Source organism: Mytilus californianus, unplaced genomic scaffold (assembly GCF_021869535.1).
Source record: "Mytilus californianus isolate M0D057914Y unplaced genomic scaffold, xbMytCali1.0.p SCAF_9, whole genome shotgun sequence".
Taxonomy (NCBI): Eukaryota; Metazoa; Mollusca; class Bivalvia; order Mytilida; family Mytilidae; genus Mytilus; species Mytilus californianus.
The window spans coordinates 40128390-40148266 of NW_026262745.1; the positions used below are offsets into that span (position 1 = coordinate 40128390).

Below are 19877 nucleotides of genomic sequence, written 5' to 3' on the forward strand. Positions count from 1 at the left end.
ATCTCCCCTTTGCTGGAATTGTACAGATAGAAAACATTTAAAATACCTTGCATTGAACACTGAGTTATCTCCCCTTTGCTGGAATTATACAAATAGAAAACATCTAAAATACCTTGCATTGAACACTGAGTTATCTCCCCTTTGCTGGAATTGTACAAATAGAAAACATCTAAAATACCTTGCATTGAACACTGAGTTATCTCCCCTTTGCTGGAATTGTACAAATAGAAAACATCTAAAATACCTTGCATTGAACACTGAATTATCTCCCCTTTGCTGGTATTGTACAAATTGATAACATCATAAATAGAAAATGTTGACTTTAATATTGTATATTACCAGTATGTTTTTAACTTAACTTAACAATATAGTTTTGTTTTTATATAGAAACCTACACAGCTTACAAGTTACATGAACATGGGTGTTTTTATTACCATTTAGACCTGTACTTATGGTATTAATATCATGAGATATATACTATTATATGTGTATCTAGTGAATATCTAGCAGGTTTTTCAGCATATTTGATATCTGTATAAAAAATTACTATTCTTCATAAAGAATTATTAAGTACCTTTATATTCTGAATAATCCATCTTCTGAATCCTTGGTGTATGTTGTCCTTGGACCATCAGATATTCGACATCTGCAATTTAATTTTTTAAAATAGGGTAGGGTAGCAACTTTAATAAGAATTACTCAAAATAGATGAATGATTTTAAGTATAAAATGTTTCTAGACCTTTGTCTGTTTAAACCTTAGAAGTAAAAATAGAACCAGAGGCTAAAAGATGAAAAAAACAGGTTCAGAGGACAATGTAAATAAAACATTTCTTCTTTTACTGTAAACAACTTGGTTTGATATACTATTTGATGGCAATGAAATACCTGTTGGACATTTTTATTTTCTATATTCTATCTTTATAATTAATTAATTATTCAATTTATTGATAAACATATATTCAATGCCATGTCAACCATTATACTGATTATTTCTACATAATTGATTATGCAGCATGAACTCTACCAAGTAGGTTTAACACTCTTATATTCAGTTTTGTATAAGCAAATAGGATATTTTTAAAAACCTCTACCAGTACCAATATCAGATAAATATGATAACAAGAATTACAAATATCTTTGGATAGTAACAACAGGTCACACTAACTACCAAACACTGAATCCTTAAAAAAACAACCATACAAACAAAGTAAATGAAGAGCTGCACCATGAGAGCATGATACGCTCTTCTCTTTTTTAACAAATAAAGTTCCATAACGCCTGAATGTCGTATCAGAAATTGATAAAAAAAAAAACTGAGAGGGAGCTTATTTTTATAGATATAAATCACCAAAGTTCCATGAAAACTGCATTTTTGAGTTATTGCCAGAAAACTGGAAAATCCCCCCTTTTTTATGAATAAAATCCCATAACTTAGGAAATGGAAAAATCTACAATTTATAAAAATCAAAAGGGAGCTTATGTCAATAGATATAAACAATTCACCAGAGGTTCTTGAAAATTGATGAAAGTGCTTTCGACGTATTGTCCAACATGGTGAGGAAGGACGGACAGATGTATACCATAATAGGTCCCGTAAACAGGCATATAATAACAACAACAAAAACATGGTCCAGATATCATGACATGGGGTTAAACAAGTTTTACCTGTGCACAAATTTCACCTTTTAGCTATCAAGAGTAAAAACCCTTCGCAGTCAAGCTTCCAAGAGAAGGACCACCAACTTTTATCAAGGAAAAAGAGACGCATATTAAGGAATGAACGGCACATATTAAGATATTAAGGAAAGAAAGGCACATATTAAGATATTAAGGAATGAAAGGCACATATTAAGATATTAAGGAATGAAAGGCACATATTAAGATATTAAGGAATGAAAGGCACATATTAAGATATTAAGGAATGAAAGGCACATATTAAGATATTAAGGAATGAAAGACACATATTAAGATATTAAGGAAAGAAAGGCACATATTAAGATATTCAAAGAATGAAAGGCACATATTAAGATATTCAAGGAATGAAAGGCACATATAAGATATTAAGGAATGAAAGGCACATATTAAGATATTAAGGAATGAAAAGCACATATTACGATATTAAGGAATGAAAGGCACATTTTAAGGAATGAAACGCAAAAAAACTACAGGAAGCTATCTAAGATAGCCAGTTGTTGGTTGGATAATACCCTGCTCCCTAATCCAAAAACTGCCTTCTTTATAAAGTGTCTAAATAAAGTGCTGCATGTCTACCCTGCGTCCTACCAGCTTTCATGTTAATTACAAACAAATTGGTTCTATTTTTACTGGAAGTTGTTAAATACAATAATTATTTATATACAGGACAGCAATTACATATAAAAAAAATCAATTAAAAATCTGGTCAGAGTGTCCTCTTTTTGTACTCTTAATTGAAGTTAATTAATAAAAAAATTGAAATGATTGTTACCTCCAATGTTTTCCAGCTTTGGTGACAGAGATGCTTTTGACACCTTTTCCATCTTTGATGATGGTGATGGAGATGCTCTTGCCAACGTTTCTGTCTTTGGTGATGGTGATGCTTTGCCCACCTTTTTCATTATTGGAGATGGTGATGGAGATGCTTTTGACACCTTTTCCATCTTTGATGATGGTGATGGATATGCATTTGCCAACGTTTCTGTCTTTGGTGATGGTGATGCTTTGTCCACCTTTTCCATCATTGGTGTTGGTGATGGAGATGCTCTTGCAACTTTTTCAATCTTTGATGATGGTGATGGAGATGTTCTTGCCACCTTTTCCATCTTTGGTGATGGTGATGGAGATGCTCTTGCCACCTTTTCCATCTTTGGTGATGGTGATGCTCTGGCCTCCTTTTCCTTCTTTGGTGATGGAGATGCTCTTGCGTCCTTTTCCATCTTTGGTGATGTAGATGCTCTGGCCACCTTTTCCATCTTTGGTGATGGTGATGCTTTGGCCACCTTTTCCATCTTTGGAGATGGTGATCCTCTTGCCACCTTTTCCATCTTTAGTGATGGTGATGCTCTGGCCTCCTTTTCCATCTTAGATGATGGAGAAGCCCTTGTCAACTTTTCCATCCTTGGTGATGCAGATGCTCTGGCCACCATTTCCATCTTTGGTGATGGAGATGCTCTGGTCACCTTTTCCATCTTTGGTGATGGTGATGGAGATGCTTTTGCCACCTTTTCCATCTTTGCAGATGGGGATGGAGATGCTCTGGACACTTTTTCCATCTTTGGTGATAGCGCTGCTCTTGCGTCTTTTTCCATCTTTGGTGATGGTGATGGAGATGCTTTGGCCACCTTTTCCATCTTTGGAGATGGTGATGGAGATGCCATGGACACATTTTCCATCTTTGGTGATAGCGATGCTCTTATCTCCTTTTCCATCTTTGGTGATGGTGATGCTCTGACCACCTTTTCCATCTTTGGTGAAGGTGATGGAGATGCTTTGGTCAACTTTTCCATCTTTGGCGATGGTGATGGAGATGCTCTGGACACCTTTTCCATCTTTGGTGATAGCGTTTCTCTTGTGTCCTTTTCCATCTTTGGTGATGGTGATGGAGATGCTTTGGCCACCTTCTCCATCTTTGGAGATGATGATGGAGATGCTCTGGACACCTTTTCCATCTTTGTTGATGGTGATGGAGATGCTTTGGCCACCTTTTCCATCTTTCGAGATGGTGATGGAGATGCTCTGGACACCTTTTCCATCTTTGGTGATGGTGATGGAGATGCTTTGGCCACCTTCTCCATCTTTGGAGATGGTGATAGAGATGCTCTGGACACCTTTTCCATCTTTGGTGATAGCGATGCTCTTGCGTCCTTTTCCATCTTTGGTGATGGTGATGGAGATGCTCTGACCACCTTTTTCATCTTTGGTGATGGTGATGAAGATGCTTTGGCCACCTTTTCCATCTTTGGTGATAGCGATGCTCTTGCGTCCTTTTCCATCTTTGGTGATGGTGATGGAGCTGCTTTGGCCACCTTTTCCATCGTTGGAGATGATGATGGAGATGCTCTGGACACCTTTTCCATCTTTGGTGATAGCGATGCTCTTGCGTCCTTTTCCATCATTGGTGATGATGATGGAGATGCTCTGACCACCTTTTCCATCTTTGATGATGGTGATGAAGATGCTTTGGCCACCTTTTCCATCTTTGGTGATAGCGATGCTCTTGCGTCCTTTTCCATCTTTGGTGATGGTGATGGAGCTGCTTTGGCCACCTTTTCCATCGTTGGAGATGATGATGGAGATGCTCTGGACAACTTTTCCATCTTTGGTGATAGCGATGCTCTTGCGTCCTTTTCCATCATTGGTGATGATGATGGAGATGCTCTGACCACCTTTTCCATCTTTGGTGATGGTGATGGAGATGCTTTGGCCACCTTTTCCATCTTTGGAGATGGTGATGGAGATGCTCTGGACACCTTTTCCATCTTTGGTGATGGTGATGGAGATGCTTTCGCCACCTTCTTTATCTTTGGAGATGGTGATGGAGATGCTCTTGACACCTTTTCCATCTTTGGTGATAGCGATGCTTTAGCGTCCTTTTCCATCTTTGGTGATGATGATGGAGATGCTCTGGCCACCTTTTCCATCTTTGGTGATGGTGATGGAGATGCTTTGGCCACCTTTTCCATCTTTGGAGATGGTGATGGAGATGCTCTGGACACCTTTTCCATCTTGGGTGATGGTATTGGAGATGCTTTGGCCACCTTCTTTATCTTTTGAGATGGTGATGGAGATGCTCTTGACACCTTTTCCATCTTTGGTGATAGCGATGCTCTTGCGTCCTTTTCCATCTTTGGTGATGGTGATGGAGATGCTTTGGCCACCTTTTCCATCTTTGGAGATGGTGATGGAGATGCTCTGGACATCTCTTCCATCTTTGGTGATAGCGATGCTCTTGCGTCCTTTTCCATCTTTGGTGATGGTGATGGAGATGCTTTGGCCACCTTCTCCATCTTTGGAGATGGTGATGGAGATGCTCTGGACATCTTTTCCATCTTTGGTGATAGCGATGCTCTTGCGTCCTTTTCCATCTTTGGTGATGGTGATGCTCTTGCCACCTTTTCCATCGTTGGTGATGGTGATGGAGATGCTTTGGCCACCTTTTCCATCTTTGGAGATGGTGATGGAGATGCTCTGTCCACCTTTTCCATCTTTGGTGATGGTGATGGAGATGCTTTGGCCACCTTTTCCATCTTTGGAGATGGTGATGGAGATGCTCTGGACACCTTTTCCATCTTTGGTGATAGCGATGATCTTGCGTCCTTTTCCATCTTTGGGGATGGAGATGCCCTGGCCACCTTTTCAATCTTTGGTGATGGTGATGGAGATGCTCTAGCTTCGCTATATACTGTTTGGAAAAAAAATATGAAGTCTTATTAAGAGGACAGGATCAGCAAGTAATAGCAATATAGCTTATAGTGATAGTTTTAGGGCAGGCAAAGCACTATTGTGCTAATTTGCATATTTACTGAGCAAGTATTCAAATGACCAAAAAAATACTGATGAATTAATGAAAACTGAAAAACAGCTGCTTCTTTTATTTTCCAGTTGGTCTAAAATAATAGAATCAATACCCAGACTGGCCAGTGTCAATTTTTTTCTACTGACATCTGTGTGGACATATATTTAATATCAATCACATTTACCTAGTTAAGATGCACATATTTTCTTATGTAAGTTTTATTTAAGTAATTTACTAGTAGTTTCATCTGAGTAGCCACATATCTTGTGTCAATCTAACTTTACTGCTTACTCTGTGTAGCCACATACCTTGTGTCAATCTAACTGTTAGTTTAGTTTACAGTTTCAGTTTGACCTACGTGATGCAAATACCAAAAACGCTAAACGGTATACCGGACCTTTTTTCAATTTCAAAATGATCGTCGTAATTAATTTTGATTGCTTTTCATTAATCTTGAAAACATAAAATTAATTAGAACAAAGACAACTTGTCTATCAGCTCGGGGCAAGAACGGTGGGGCAAGATCTTAAGTAAACATATTTAGGTTAGGGGGAGGGTTTGGCGCCAACAAACTAGTTTAACCCTGCCAAATTCTGTATGTGCCTATCCCAAGTCAGGAGCCTGTAATTCAGTGGTTGTCGTTTGTTGTGGTGTTACATATTTGTTTTACGTTCATTATTTTATACATAAATTAGGCCTTTTGTTTTCTTGTTTGAATTGTTTTACATTTGTTTTACATTTGTCATTTTGGGGCCTCTTATAGATGACTATGCGGTATGGGTTTTGCTCATTGTTGAAGGCCGTACGGTGACCTACAGTTGTTAATTTCTGTGTCATTTGGTCTCTTGTGGAGAGTTGTCTCATTGGCAATCATACCACAACTTTCTTTTTTAATCCCCACCTAGGGGCATTATATTTTTCGGTCTGTGCGTCCGTTCGTCCGTATGTCCCGCTTCAGGTTAAAGTTTTTGGCCAAGGTAGTTTTCGATGAAGTTAAAGTCCAATCAACTTGAAACTTAGAACACATGTTTCCTATGATATGATCTTTCTAATTTTAATACCAAATTAGTTTTTACCCCAATTTAACGGTCCACTGAACATAGAAAATGATAGTGCGAGTGGGGCATCCGTGTACTATGGACACATTCTTGTTTACTTAGTATATATAATTAGCATACATGTAATAGTTATACACCGAGGGATAGGTGTGTCTGGATAAGAAACCCCGTCGGCCGGAGGCCGGAGGGGTTTCTTATCCAGACACGCCGTATCCCGAGGTGTATAACTAACTTACACCCCATTCTAAATCCTATATTTGTTAACATTGATTATTAAATGAAAAAAAAAAATGAAAAAAACTATAGCATATTTATTGATAATATCAAACCATGATTTTATAAGATTTTTTTTTATTACATGAAACCCCACTAGTAACCTTTCTTTGATTATCTTCGTTCAAACTTTGACAAGTGAGTATATTTTACAAATGTCAAAGTTGTTTTACATATTCCCGTTAAATCCATGTGCTAATATGGATCAGCAGGTCAAGGTTGACTGTTTCGTGTATTCTTCTTACAAACAAAAAATACATCATGCTCCTGGTATACAGTTGTCAATATGGACGGGTATAAGACGGACGACATTTTGTGGCAAGCGTTGGATTTGGTAGAAGAGACTAAAGATGAAGACAATATTATAACCCAAAGTACTTACCTGTATCAGTTTAATAAAGGTAATCATAACTTTATTTTATATCTTTAATACGGTTTTATGGAACAAAAGCCCCTCCCCCCTCTTCTCGGGAAAAAAAAAATCCATTCATATTCGGACATACTAAGGGATAGGTGTGTCTGCATTAGAAACCCGACTACCAGACACGCTCAACATACAAAGATACAGATTTAATATTTAGGAACTCCCTTTTTGGGGGCAATCAGGGGCTGATCCAGCCGGGGGTTCCCAACTCAAGAGAAAAAAGGGGGGGGGGGGGGGGTCCAACCATTCAAATTGCATTGATCTTTTAAATAAAAGTCGGGTCCAACCCGCGGAACCTCCACCCCCTGATCGGCCACTGGGTAACCGAGGGGGAGGGGGTCCGGGAGTTAGAATCCCCGTTTTTCAATGCTTTAGAATTTAGAATAGAGACATATATGACTGGGATAAAAAAAAATATACCTTCAAGCAAAGGAGTATTTAAAGGATAATTTTGTATTCAAAATAGATGCTTAATTTTTTTTTCGCTATTGGAATTTCCTAAAATGTGTTTTTTTAATATCTTGAAACAATTTGTAGTGAACACTATTAGTAATTTCTTATGCTCATGCTATTTAAAAAAATAATCAATTTCTATTGTTACGAATAACAATGGACTTTGTTTGCGGGATGTAGAAGCAGGGGTTTCTAGAAACCCCGCTCGTCACACCCTGTGGTCAAAATCCATTGTTATTCGTAACAATAGATCTATGCAATTTACACTTGTTTCAGAAATAGAAACTATCAAGTATAACAATAGAACTGGGGTGTAAGTATAATGAACAGTTGTAAGCTGATTAAACTTTATGATTTACTACATTATTTTAATTTTTGGTTTGATGTTGCGTAGACCTACATCTAAATATGCCACCACTATCTTCAGAAGCTTTGTCATACTTTAAACAAAATTCCGACTTAAAAATGGTGAAATGCAAAACGTTAATGAAATTAATGTATACTAGGTGGTACGAGTAACACGCTTAATCATCTCAAATTGAAACACTGAACATTATTTTCTGAGACATCAGAGAAAATGAATTCAAAGGTTTCAGACATTGTCAATTCGACTAGATCAAGAAGATTTTCATCATCTCAATTAGAAGTTATTACAACCATCATTGTAGATCCGGTAGTATTGGATTATTTAAAGTAAAACTTCACCAGGAATGCGCAGAGACAAGCCTTATAATGCCGAAGGAAAAACTTCAATTGATCGTATCATAAAAACGTATATTTGTAGGGTACTATTGATAATGCTTTTAAACATCAACTTAACTACCAGTTAACCAGATAATCGGTCGAAAGATTATCCGAGTAACCAGTTGGGCAAAACCATACGACTTGACAACACTACTGTAAACACACAACTTATGTCAATCTAATTCAACTGCTTAGTCTGTGTAGACACATACGTTGTGTCAATCTAATTAAACCGCTTAGTCTGTGTAGACACATACCTTGTGTCAATCAAATTCAACTGCTTAGTCTATGTAGACACATACCTTGTGTCAATCTAATTCAACTGCTTGGTCTGTGTAATCACATACCTTGTGTCCATCTAACTTTACTGCTTAGTCTGTGTAGACACATACCTTGTGTCAATCTAATTCAACTGCTTAGTCTGTGTAGTCACATACCTTGTGTCCATCTAACTTTACTGCTTAGTCTGTGTAGACACATACCTTGTGTCCATCTAACTTTACTGCTTAGTCTGTGTAGACACATACATTGTGTCAATCTAATTCAACTGCTTAGTCTGTGTAATCACATACCGTGTGTCCACCTAACTTAATTGCTTAGTCTGTATAGCCTTGTACCTTGTGTCAATCTAACTTTACTGCTTAGTCTATGTAGCCACATACCTTGTGTCAATCTAACTTTACTGCTTAGTCTGTGTAGCCACATACCTTGTGTCAATCTAACTTTACTGCTCAGTCTGTGTAGCCTTATACCTTGTGTCAATCTTATTTTACTGCTAAGTATGTGTAGCCACAAACCTTGTGTCAATCTAACTTTACTGCTTAGTCTGTGTAGCCTTATACCTTTTGTCAATCTAACTTAACTGCTTAGTCTGTGTAGCCTTATACCTTGTGTCAATCTAACTTTACTGCTTAGTCTGTGTAGACACACACCTAGTGTCAATCTAACTTTACTGCTTAGTCTGTGAAGACACATACCTTGTGTCAATCTAACCTAACTGCTTTGTCTGTACAGTCACATTGTGTCAATCTAACTTCACAGCTTAGTCTGTGTAGCCACATACCTTGTGTCAATCTTACTTTACTGCTGAGTCTGTGTAGACACATACCTTGTGTCAATCTAACTTAATTGCTTAGTCTATGTAGCCTTATACCTTGTGTCAATCTAACTTAACTGCTTAGTCTATGTAGCCACATACCTTGTGTCAATCTAACTTTACTGCTTAGTCTGTGTAGACACATACCTAGTGTCAATCTAACTTTACTGCTTAGTCTGTGTAGACACATACCTAGTGTCAATCTAACTTTACTGCTTAGTCTGTACAGTCACATACCTTGTGTCAATCTAACTTAACTGCTTTTTCTGTACAGTCACATACCTTGTGTCAATCTAACTTCACAGCTTAGTCTTTGTAGCCACATACCTTGTGTCAATCTTACTTTACTGCTGAGTCTGTGTAGACACATACCTTTTGTCAATCTAACTTAATTGCTTAGTCTGTATAGCCTTGTGTCAATCTAACTGTACTGCTTAGTCTATGTAGCCACATACCTTGTGTCAATTTAACTTTACTGCTTAGTCTGTGTAGACACATACCTTGTGTCAATCTAATTCAACTGCTTAGTCTGTGTAGTCACATACCTTGTGTCCATCTAACTTTACTACTTAGTCTGTGTAGACACATACCTTGTGTCCATCTAACTTTACTGCTTAGTCTGTGTAGACACATACATTGTGTCAATCTAATTCAACTGCTTAGTCTGTGTAATCACATACCGTGTGTCCACCTAACTTAATTGCTTAGTCTGTATAGCCTTGTACCTTGTGTCAATCTAACTTTACTGCTTAGTCTATGTAGCCACATACCTTGTGTCAATCTAACTTTACTGCTTAGTCTGTGTAGCCACATACCTTGTGTCAATCTAACTTTACTGCTCAGTCTGTGTAGCCTTATACCTTGTGTCAATCTTATTTTACTGCTTAGTATGTGTAGCCACAAACCTTGTGTCAATCTAACTTTACTGCTTAGTCTGTGTAGCCTTATACCTTTTGTCAATCTAACTTAACTGCTTAGTCTGTGTAGCCTTATACCTTGTGTCAATCTAACTTTACTGCTTAGTCTGTGTAGACACACACCTAGTGTCAATCTAACTTTACTGCTTAGTCTGTGAAGACACATACCTTGTGTCAATCTAACCTAACTGCTTTGTCTGTACAGTCACATTGTGTCAATCTAACTTCACAGCTTAGTCTTTGTAGCCACATACCTTGTGTCAATCTAACTTTACTGCTGAGTCTGTGTAGACACATACCTTGTGTCAATCTAACTTAATTGCTTAGTCTATGTAGCCTTATACCTTGTGTCAATCTAACTTAACTGCTTAGTCTATGTAGCCACATACCTTGTGTCAATCTAACTTTACTGCTTAGTCTGTGTAGACACATACCTAGTGTCAATCTAACTTTACTGCTTAGTCTGTGTAGACACATACCTAGTGTCAATCTAACTTTACTGCTTAGTCTGTACAGTCACATACCTTGTGTCAATCTAACTTAACTGCTTTTTCTGTACAGTCACATACCTTGTGTCAATCTAACTTCACAGCTTAGTCTTTGTAGCCACATACCTTGTGTCAATCTTACTTTACTGCTGAGTCTGTGTAGACACATACCTTTTGTCAATCTAACTTAATTGCTTAGTCTGTATAGCCTTGTGTCAATCTAACTGTACTGCTTAGTCTATGTAGCCACATACCTTGTGTCAATTTAACTTTACTGCTTAGTCTGTGTAGACACATACCTAGTGTCAATCTAACTTTACTGCTTAGTCTGTGTAGACACATGCCTTGTGTCAATCTAACTTAACTGCTTTGTCTGTACAGTCACATGCCTTGTGTCAATCTAACTTAACTGCTTAGTCTTTGTAGTCACATACCTTGTGTCAATCTAACTTAACTGCTTAGTCTGTGTAGTCACATACCTTGTGTCAATCTAACTTTACTGCTTAGTCTGTGTAGCCTTATACCTTGTGTCAATCTTACTTTACTGCTTAGTCTGTGTAAACACACACCTTAAGTCAATCTAACTTAACTACTTTGTCTGTGAAGCCACATATATTGTGTCAATCTAACTTAACTGCTTAGTCTGTGTAGACACATACCTTATGTCCATCTAACTTTACTGCTTAGTCTGTGTAGCCTTATACCTTGTGTCAATTTTACTTTACTGCTTAGTCTGTGTAGACACATACCTTGTGTCAATTTAACTTTACTGCTTAGTCTGTGTAGTCTTATACCTTGTGTCGTCTTACTTTACTGCTGAGTCTGTGTAGACACATACCTTGTGTCAATCTTACTTTACTGCTTAGTCTGTGTAGACACATACCTTGTGTCCATCTAACTTTACTGCTTAGTCTGTGTAGCCTTATACCTTGTGTCAATCTTACTTTACTGCTTAGTTTGTGTAGACACATACCTTGTGTCAATCTAACTTTACTGCTTAGTCTGTGTAGCCTTATACTTTGTGTCAATCTTACTTTACTGCTTAGTCTGTGTAGCCTTATACCTTGTGTTAATCTTACTTTACTGCTTAGTATGTGTAGCCACTTACCTTGTGTCAATTTAACTTAATGGCTTAGTCTATGTAGCCACATACCTTATGTCAATCTAACTTTACTGCTTAGTCTGTGCAGTCACATACCTTGTGTCAATCTTACTTTACTGCTTAGTCTGTGTAGCCTTATACCTTGTGTTAATCTTACTTTACTGCTTAGTATGTGTAGCCATATACCTTGTGTCAATCTAACTTAATGGCTTAGTCTATGTAGCCACATACCTTATGTCAATCTAACTTTACTGCTTAGTCTGTGCAGTCACATACCATGTGTCAATCTAACTTAGTTTAGTTTACAGTTTCAGTTTGACCTACTTGATGTATTTAGGTTAAAACTGATTATTTGATTTATACAATCCATTTCATAAGGTTTCAGACTGGCAATTTACTCACCCTTTTCCTGAGCAAGGGTCATGTCATCTACACTCTTAGGTGGTGACTTCCCAGACTTGTGCCCTGGAGAAGGAAACATTCTGAAACCAAAATAAAAATAAAATCACTTTTTGGGATAAATCTTCGCCTGGAAAGTAGCCCAAATAATATTATGACGTCTAAGCAGGGTATATTATTGTTTTGCTTTGACAACTTCCTGCCTTCAATGATGGATAAAAAAATCAATAGCGAAAATTACCCTCATCATGGAGACGGCATGATAATTAAATCTGGACTACCGGGAAAGTTTGTGGGTATAAACTTTTTAAAGTTTTTTTCATCTCTTCCTTACAATTTATTTACTTGTTTGATTTTAAAGCAGTAAAATAATGCTTATAAAAGGTATTTTTTTAAAACGTATGATGTTATGGTAGTTCCCTTAAACTTCAGCATTTGACAGGTACTTTTTAACGCTCCTCGTTTTTTTATTCAACAGCAACACAAAAAATGACATCTGCTAACATGCACTGATATCTTTATAAGATGTCGTATAGGAACACACGTAATGAAATGTTTAAATGAAATATTTTACTTACTTGAAGAAAAATTTTAATTCTTATAAAGTTGTTTTTTTAAACGTATGATGTTATGCTGCGGTAGTTCCCTTGAACTTTAATTTTTAAATCTCCTCGTTTTTTATGCAACACAAAAAAAAAACACGTCTGCAAACATGCACTGAATATTCGATCCTGATATCTTTATAAGATGACGTATAAGAACACACGTAAATGAAATGTTTTACTTACTTGAAAAACGGTGATGCTTTAGAATTTCCTCTGCAGCAATCTTCGAAAGAACTCAGAAATCAGAGTTGATTCTTTGGGTCCTCCCTCTACGTTCTCGTAGTTGTGGAAGAATGATCTGTTACCTTCTATGACGTAACAAGACGTTTACTCTTCGCGCAGGAATAAAATAATGCATGCAGGAAACTTAAGTTAGTATGATTTATTATCAGACTTAAGAACTGTTTTGTTTTACTGTCAAACAGTTGTGTTTTTGTGAAGAGAGAATTTGATTTTATTTAAATTTAAGGTGCTATTTGAAATAAAGTGATCTACAAAAGTTTGGCGCAAGAATTAGATGATAAGTTCATTTATTGTGACGTTATTTGACGTTGACCTACAGGCTTGTCATAGCAATTCGTACCGATTGCTTGTTCGCCCCTTTCGTCCTAGAGAATCCTGCATCTATACTCAATCATTTCATATTATTCATTACAGAAAGCATTTGGATGACAGAAACTCGACAATCATATAAGATGAAACAAAGGGTAACACATTCACACAATTGGCATTGGCAAGACAAAATTAAGCCCTTTTCAACTGATTTTTATAGTTTGTTCTTATGTTGTACTGTTCCACCACTGTCCAGGTTATGGGGAGGGTTGGCGCGACTTCAAACTAGTTTCACTCCGCCACATTCTGTATGTGCCTGTCCCAAGTCAGGAGCCTGTAATTCAGAGGTTGTTGTTTGTTGCTGTATATCATATTTGTTTTTCGTTCATTATTTTGTACATAATAAATCAGACCGTTAGTTTTCTCGTTCGAAATGTTTTACATATGTAATTTCAGGGTCTTTTATAGCTGACTATGCGGTATGGGTTTTACTCATTGTTGAAGGCCGTACGGTGACCTTTAGTTGTTAATTTCCGTGCCATTTGGTCTCTTGTGGAGAGTTGTCTCATTGGCAATCATACATCTTCTTATTTTTATAAAAAGATAAATAACGAAACAATAATCCGCACTTCCAAAAGAGAGGCGAAAGTTACATAGGACATTCAAACCCATAAATCGAAAATAAACTGACAACACCATGGCTAAAAAAGAAAAAGGCAAACAGACAAACAACAGTACACAAACACAACATAGAAAACTAAGACTATTGTTAAGTGGTTGTCGTTTGTTTGTGTGGTTCAAAGGTGTTTCTCGTTTTTTATATAGATTAGACCGTTGGTTTACCTGTTTGAATTGTTTTACACTAGTCATTTTGGGGCCCTTTATAGCTTGTTGTTCGGTGTGAGCCAAGGCTCTGTGTTGAAGGCCGTATTTTGACCTATAATTGTTAACTTTTTATACATTGCGACTTGGATGGAGAGTTGTCTCGTTGGCACTCATACCACATCTTCTTGTTTATAAAGACTGAGCAACACGAACCCCACCAAATGATAGACCTTATTGCGGACAATAGTAATAAGCTGTATTGCTATATTTTTTATTTCTATTTTTTTACAGGAAACAGCTTGGGAAACAAGTTAATAATGCAGAAGGCAAAGCTAGTTATGTCCAGTATTGAACCATAAATGTAATAGGCTATTATATCTATGATTGAACAAATCTCATTGTACAGCCCGCCGTCCGAGACATATTCCGGTTTTACATATTTCAATATGTCAGCGCAAATTTATTTCTCACAAGAAGTTGTTCAACTTTTCATTTTTTCGTTTTGTATATATTATTACAGATTTGAGTACCATTTAAACATCAGCAGTTTTAGCGGGAAGTTATCCGTGGTCTTGCAAGATAAAAATTATGACTTTTATCAAGAAATAGCAAGGAACAAAATTGAGAATGGAAATGGGGAATGTGTCAAAGAGACAACAACCCGACCAAAGAGCAGAAAACAGCCGAAGGCCACCGATGGGTCTTGAATACAGCGAGAAAATCCCGCACCCGGAAACGGGCTTCAGCTGGCTCCTAAACAAAAATGTGTACTAGTTCAATGAAAATGGACGTCACACTTAACTCCAAAACGTATAACTGAACTAAAATTAAAAAAAACATACAAGACTTACAAAGGCCAGAGGCTCCTGACTTGGGACAGGCACAAAAATGCGGCGGGGTTAAATATCTTTTGTGAGATCTCAACCCCCCCCCCCCCCCCCCCTAGCCAATGTAGAAAAAAAGAAGTCCGAGTCCGATGTCAGAATAAGTAACAAAAGGAACTAAGCAAAATGACAATGATACATAAATTAACAAAGGAGGCTACTAGCAGTTACTGACATGCCAGCTCCAGACCTCAATTAAACTGATTAAAAGATTATGTCTTCATCATATGAAAATCAAGCACATACCTCCCGTTAGGGATTAAGTATCATACCATCATAAAATATATGAGTAGAACATAACCCGTATGATGCCAACGACTGGTGTTAGAATAAATGTGTTTATTTCCGATGCAAAGACCCTTTGAGTGAATCAATATTAATACCAAAATATGCCATCTTTAATGACCTGAAAACAGTATCGTAACTATATCCCTTCTGAATAAGTCTGTTTAAAGGTTTGGTTAGCTTTTGAGGTGAATGTCGACATTTTTGTGCTTTGTATAGAATATTACCATAAAAGATTGGATGTGAAATACCTGAACATATAAGATGTCTGTATGTTGATTTATATTTATGAATAATGTCCTTGTACCGATGATAAAATTTAGTAAATGTTTTGACTATAGTTTGTGATATCGAAAACCTCTTTTTCTTCTATGTTTTAGCCCTTAGTAATTTAATTAGGCAAAACGTACGTTGCGAGCGATTAAAAAGTTGATCGTATATGTTTTATTCCAAAAATGATCAATAATTGATGTACCAAATGATAAGCTAAATGAGACAGGTGCCACCTGACTGGGAGAAATACATTTACATATTGTTCCAATTACCGTACCTGATAAGCTCCCGAAGCTTATTGTTTTTTTAGCAAATGCTTCAAATGGTGTAGATAACATGTTGTTAACTCATTATCATACTTTCAGGGGGGTTAGTGATGCTGTGCGTTCGAACACTGATAAGGGGAGGCCTGCTCGACTATGAATACAAGTTTTTTTCGACGGAATGTAGTGGTTCTCTTCCAGTACTGCAGCTTCCTCCTCAAAATAATAATCAAAACTGACCGCTGTGTGCTGAAAAAGTGTCAAACACCCAACAATCAATCAATTAATCAGTCACTTAATCATACTGTTTGTATTGATTGTTGATTGCTTTACATCCAGTGGCAAATAGTTCATGCATGTTCAGGAACAATAAAAACAATAGGTATAGGTCCTGTCCGGGATGAAGGTCGGGGAAAATTAAGACTATCACTGGAAAACGAGGGTAAATTGGATAGGAACATAAATTTTTTCTTGCAGCAGGCCACCCACGGATCCCTCAAAGAGTTGCTGCAAGGGTTCTTAACGTGCAGAGAGCGTGGTATTTTTCCTACACGTCGGAGGCATCGGATTTAACGTCCCAAATCTGGCCGGACGTGGCTGCAAACTTGTACATCCCGCACAGGCAAACGGAAGCCCCACTTTGACAAGGGGTTTACTGCCGTTCGGAAGAAGACCTGTAGTGACCATATTTCTATTCCCCAGTCACCCTTGGGGGCATACTGTTTGGATGTCAGATAAACAAATCAGGGGAAATCTTACTTATAATGCTCTCGTATATGTTCTAATTGTCCTACACACAATTATGTCCTCTTTCCCTCGATAGCGACATCGCCGAATGAGACTTATCACGTATCGGAGCAATACGACTGGTGTCACATGCGAAACAGGAGGGGTGGACAGGGTACATGTATCTCGGAGTCCCATTTACCTACCCCCCAAATCCAACTTTCCTCCCCTATTAATACATCTTTTGTTTTTAGGAATGTATATATACCGTCTGCATGTCATTGCCAATCTCTGTTCCATTCCTTTTCACATAAATGGTGTTTTGTCGTGATGATTCTATGACTAGTAATGCCTAGATCCATATTATGATATGTGATATTTCACATTTAACCACAAAATGCGTTACATGTTTGCGCATGTATGTTACCAACTTTGACATGATGAACATGAATGGAATCTTTAAACAGTATAGGATCATATTACAACTTTTACAACTACAAATTTTAAACACTCAATAGCTAGCGTTTCGAAAATATACTAGTAATAAAGCTTATGTGAACTCTGCTGCAGCACAGATTAGTGAAGAGCGACTTCTGTCGGACCATCGGACTGTCGGACCGTCGGACTACTGGACTGTCGGAATTTCGGGGTGTCGGATTGTATAGCTACGCTCCCGAAACGCAAGAAGATGTCAGTGATGTTTAAATGACTTCTCTAATTTTGATATTGTACCCCATTATATACCACCAAATCTCCAAATTATATTAACTTTCAATCACATTTTACTTTTCTCATTCTAAACTGATATATAAATTATATCACTATAACAATTAGTTTTTTGTCGAGCCTGCGACTTTTGTCGCAGAAAGCTCGACATAGGGATAGCGATCCGGCGGCGGCGGCGGCGGCGGCTACGGCGGCGGCGGCGGCGTTAGCTAACTTCTTAAAAGCTTTATATTTTAGAAGGTGGAAGGTCTGGATGCTTCATACTTTGTATATGGATGCCTCATGTTACGAAGTTTCCGTCAGTCACATGTCCAATGTCCTTGACCTCATTTTCATGGTTCAGTGACTACTTGAAAAAAAAGTTCAGATTTTTTGTAATGTTAGATTTTCTCTTATTATAAGTAATAAGATAACTATATTTGGTATGTGCGTACCTTGCAAGGTCCTCATGCCCGTCAGACAGTTTTCACTTGACCTCGACCTCATTTCATGGATCAGTGAACAAGGTTAAGTTTTGGTGGTCAAGTCCATATCTCAGATACTATAAGCAATAGGTCTAGTATATTCGGTGTATGGAAGGACTGTAAGGTGTACATGTCCAACTGGCAGGTGTCATCTGACCTTGACCTCATTTTCATGGTTCAGTGGTTATAGTTAAGTTTTTGTGTTTTGGTCTGTTTTTCTTATACTGTATGCCATAGGTCTACTATATTTGGTGTATGGAATGATTGTAAGGTGTACATGTCTAGTGGGCAGGTGTCATCTGACCTTGACCTTATTTTCATGGTTCAGTGGTCAAAGTTAAGTTTTTGAGTTTTGGTCTTTTTTTCTAATACTATGTGCAATAGTTCAACTATATTTGGTATGTGCGTACCTTGCAAGGTCCTCATGCCCGTCAGACAGTTTTCACTTGACCTCGACCTCATTTCATGGATCAATGAACAAGGTTAAGTTTTGGTGGTCAAGTCCATATCTCAGATACTATAAGCAATAGGTCTAGTATATTTGGTGTATGGAAGGACTGTAAGGTGTACATGTCCAACTGGCAGGTGTCATCTGACCTTGACCTCATTTTCATGGTTCAGTGGTTATAGTTAAGTTTTTGTGTTTTGGTCTGTTTTTCTTATACTATATGCAATAGTTCAACTATATTTGGTGTATGGAAATATTTTATGATCTATTTGGCAGTCACGCAGGTTTTATTTGACCTTGACCTCATTTTCAAGGTTCATTGCTCAGTGTTAAGTTTTTGTGTTTTGGTCTGTTTTTCTTAAACTATAAGCAATAGGTCAACTCTATTTGTTGTATGGAAGAATTGTTAGCTGTACATGCCTGCCTAGCATGGTTCATCTGACCTTGACCTCATTTTCATGGTTCATTGGTCAATGTTTAGTTTACTTGGTTAATGTTAAGTTTATGTGACAGTTGTAATAAAGCTTTATATTTAGGACTATCAACATAATATCAATGATTAGTAAAGAAGGCGAGACATTTCAGCGTGTGCACTCTTGTTTTTATCTAAGCACACTCATTATAAAAAAAATATTTAAAAAAATATACTTATTACATATTAAAGGACCTTTCACATACCCCACGCCCCAACATTGTCACTGGGCCAACAAAATCTCACCAGATTACAAAGTTCAAAGACTCATAACTCCTAAAAATTTCAACTCATGAAAATTTCTTGTGGATATGCACATATACATATTATGTCCTAATTATCTAAGTTTCATGAAATTCTGTTGAGTGGTTTCAGACAGGAGTTGAGATGACAAGAACAGGACTGACGGACGGACGCAGTGGTGGATCCAGGTAGGGGGGCATCCCCCTTTTTTTGGACGATCAATGCATTTGAATGGGGACATATAATTGGAACTCCCCCCTTTATCCTCGGTTAGGAAGCCCCCTTTTATAAATGGCTGGGTCCGCCCCTGGGACGGGTCAAAAACATTATACCCTACACAACTTCGTTGCGTGGGGTATAAAATATATAACCAAGTAAATGGCATGAATGTTGGTGGTATACATCAAATAGCTAATATATTGATATTGTGTGAACATGTATATTAGGGAGCTACCATTGATTTTTATGGGGGGGGGGGGGGGGGGGCTAGGATGAAAAATGTTGTCCTGCTTTTTTTTTTAGTTGTAATCTCTGTCCTGCCTTTTTATTTTTTACTCTATTCGGTCCTGCCTTTTTATTTACTAGTTTATCCTGAATTGTTTTACACAAATTGTTATTCTGCTTTTTTTTTTTTACCAAGTTGATCATCCTGCCTTTTTTT

At 37.4% G+C, this 19877-nt stretch overlaps 1 protein-coding gene across 1 annotated transcript; it reads right to left on the minus strand.

Moving 5' to 3' along the window:
* Window positions 1–1166: 1166 nt before the first annotated feature.
* LOC127715880 (serine/arginine repetitive matrix protein 1-like) lies at window positions 1167–12532 on the minus strand. The gene is made up of 3 exons (XM_052222000.1): window positions 12454–12532; window positions 2470–5382; window positions 1167–1183 (listed from the first exon to the last, which is right to left on the minus strand). The coding sequence occupies exons 1-3, from the start codon at window positions 12530–12532 to the stop codon at window positions 1167–1169; spliced, it is 3009 nt and encodes a 1002-aa protein (XP_052077960.1).
* Between the last annotated feature and the right edge of the window lie 7345 nt (window positions 12533–19877).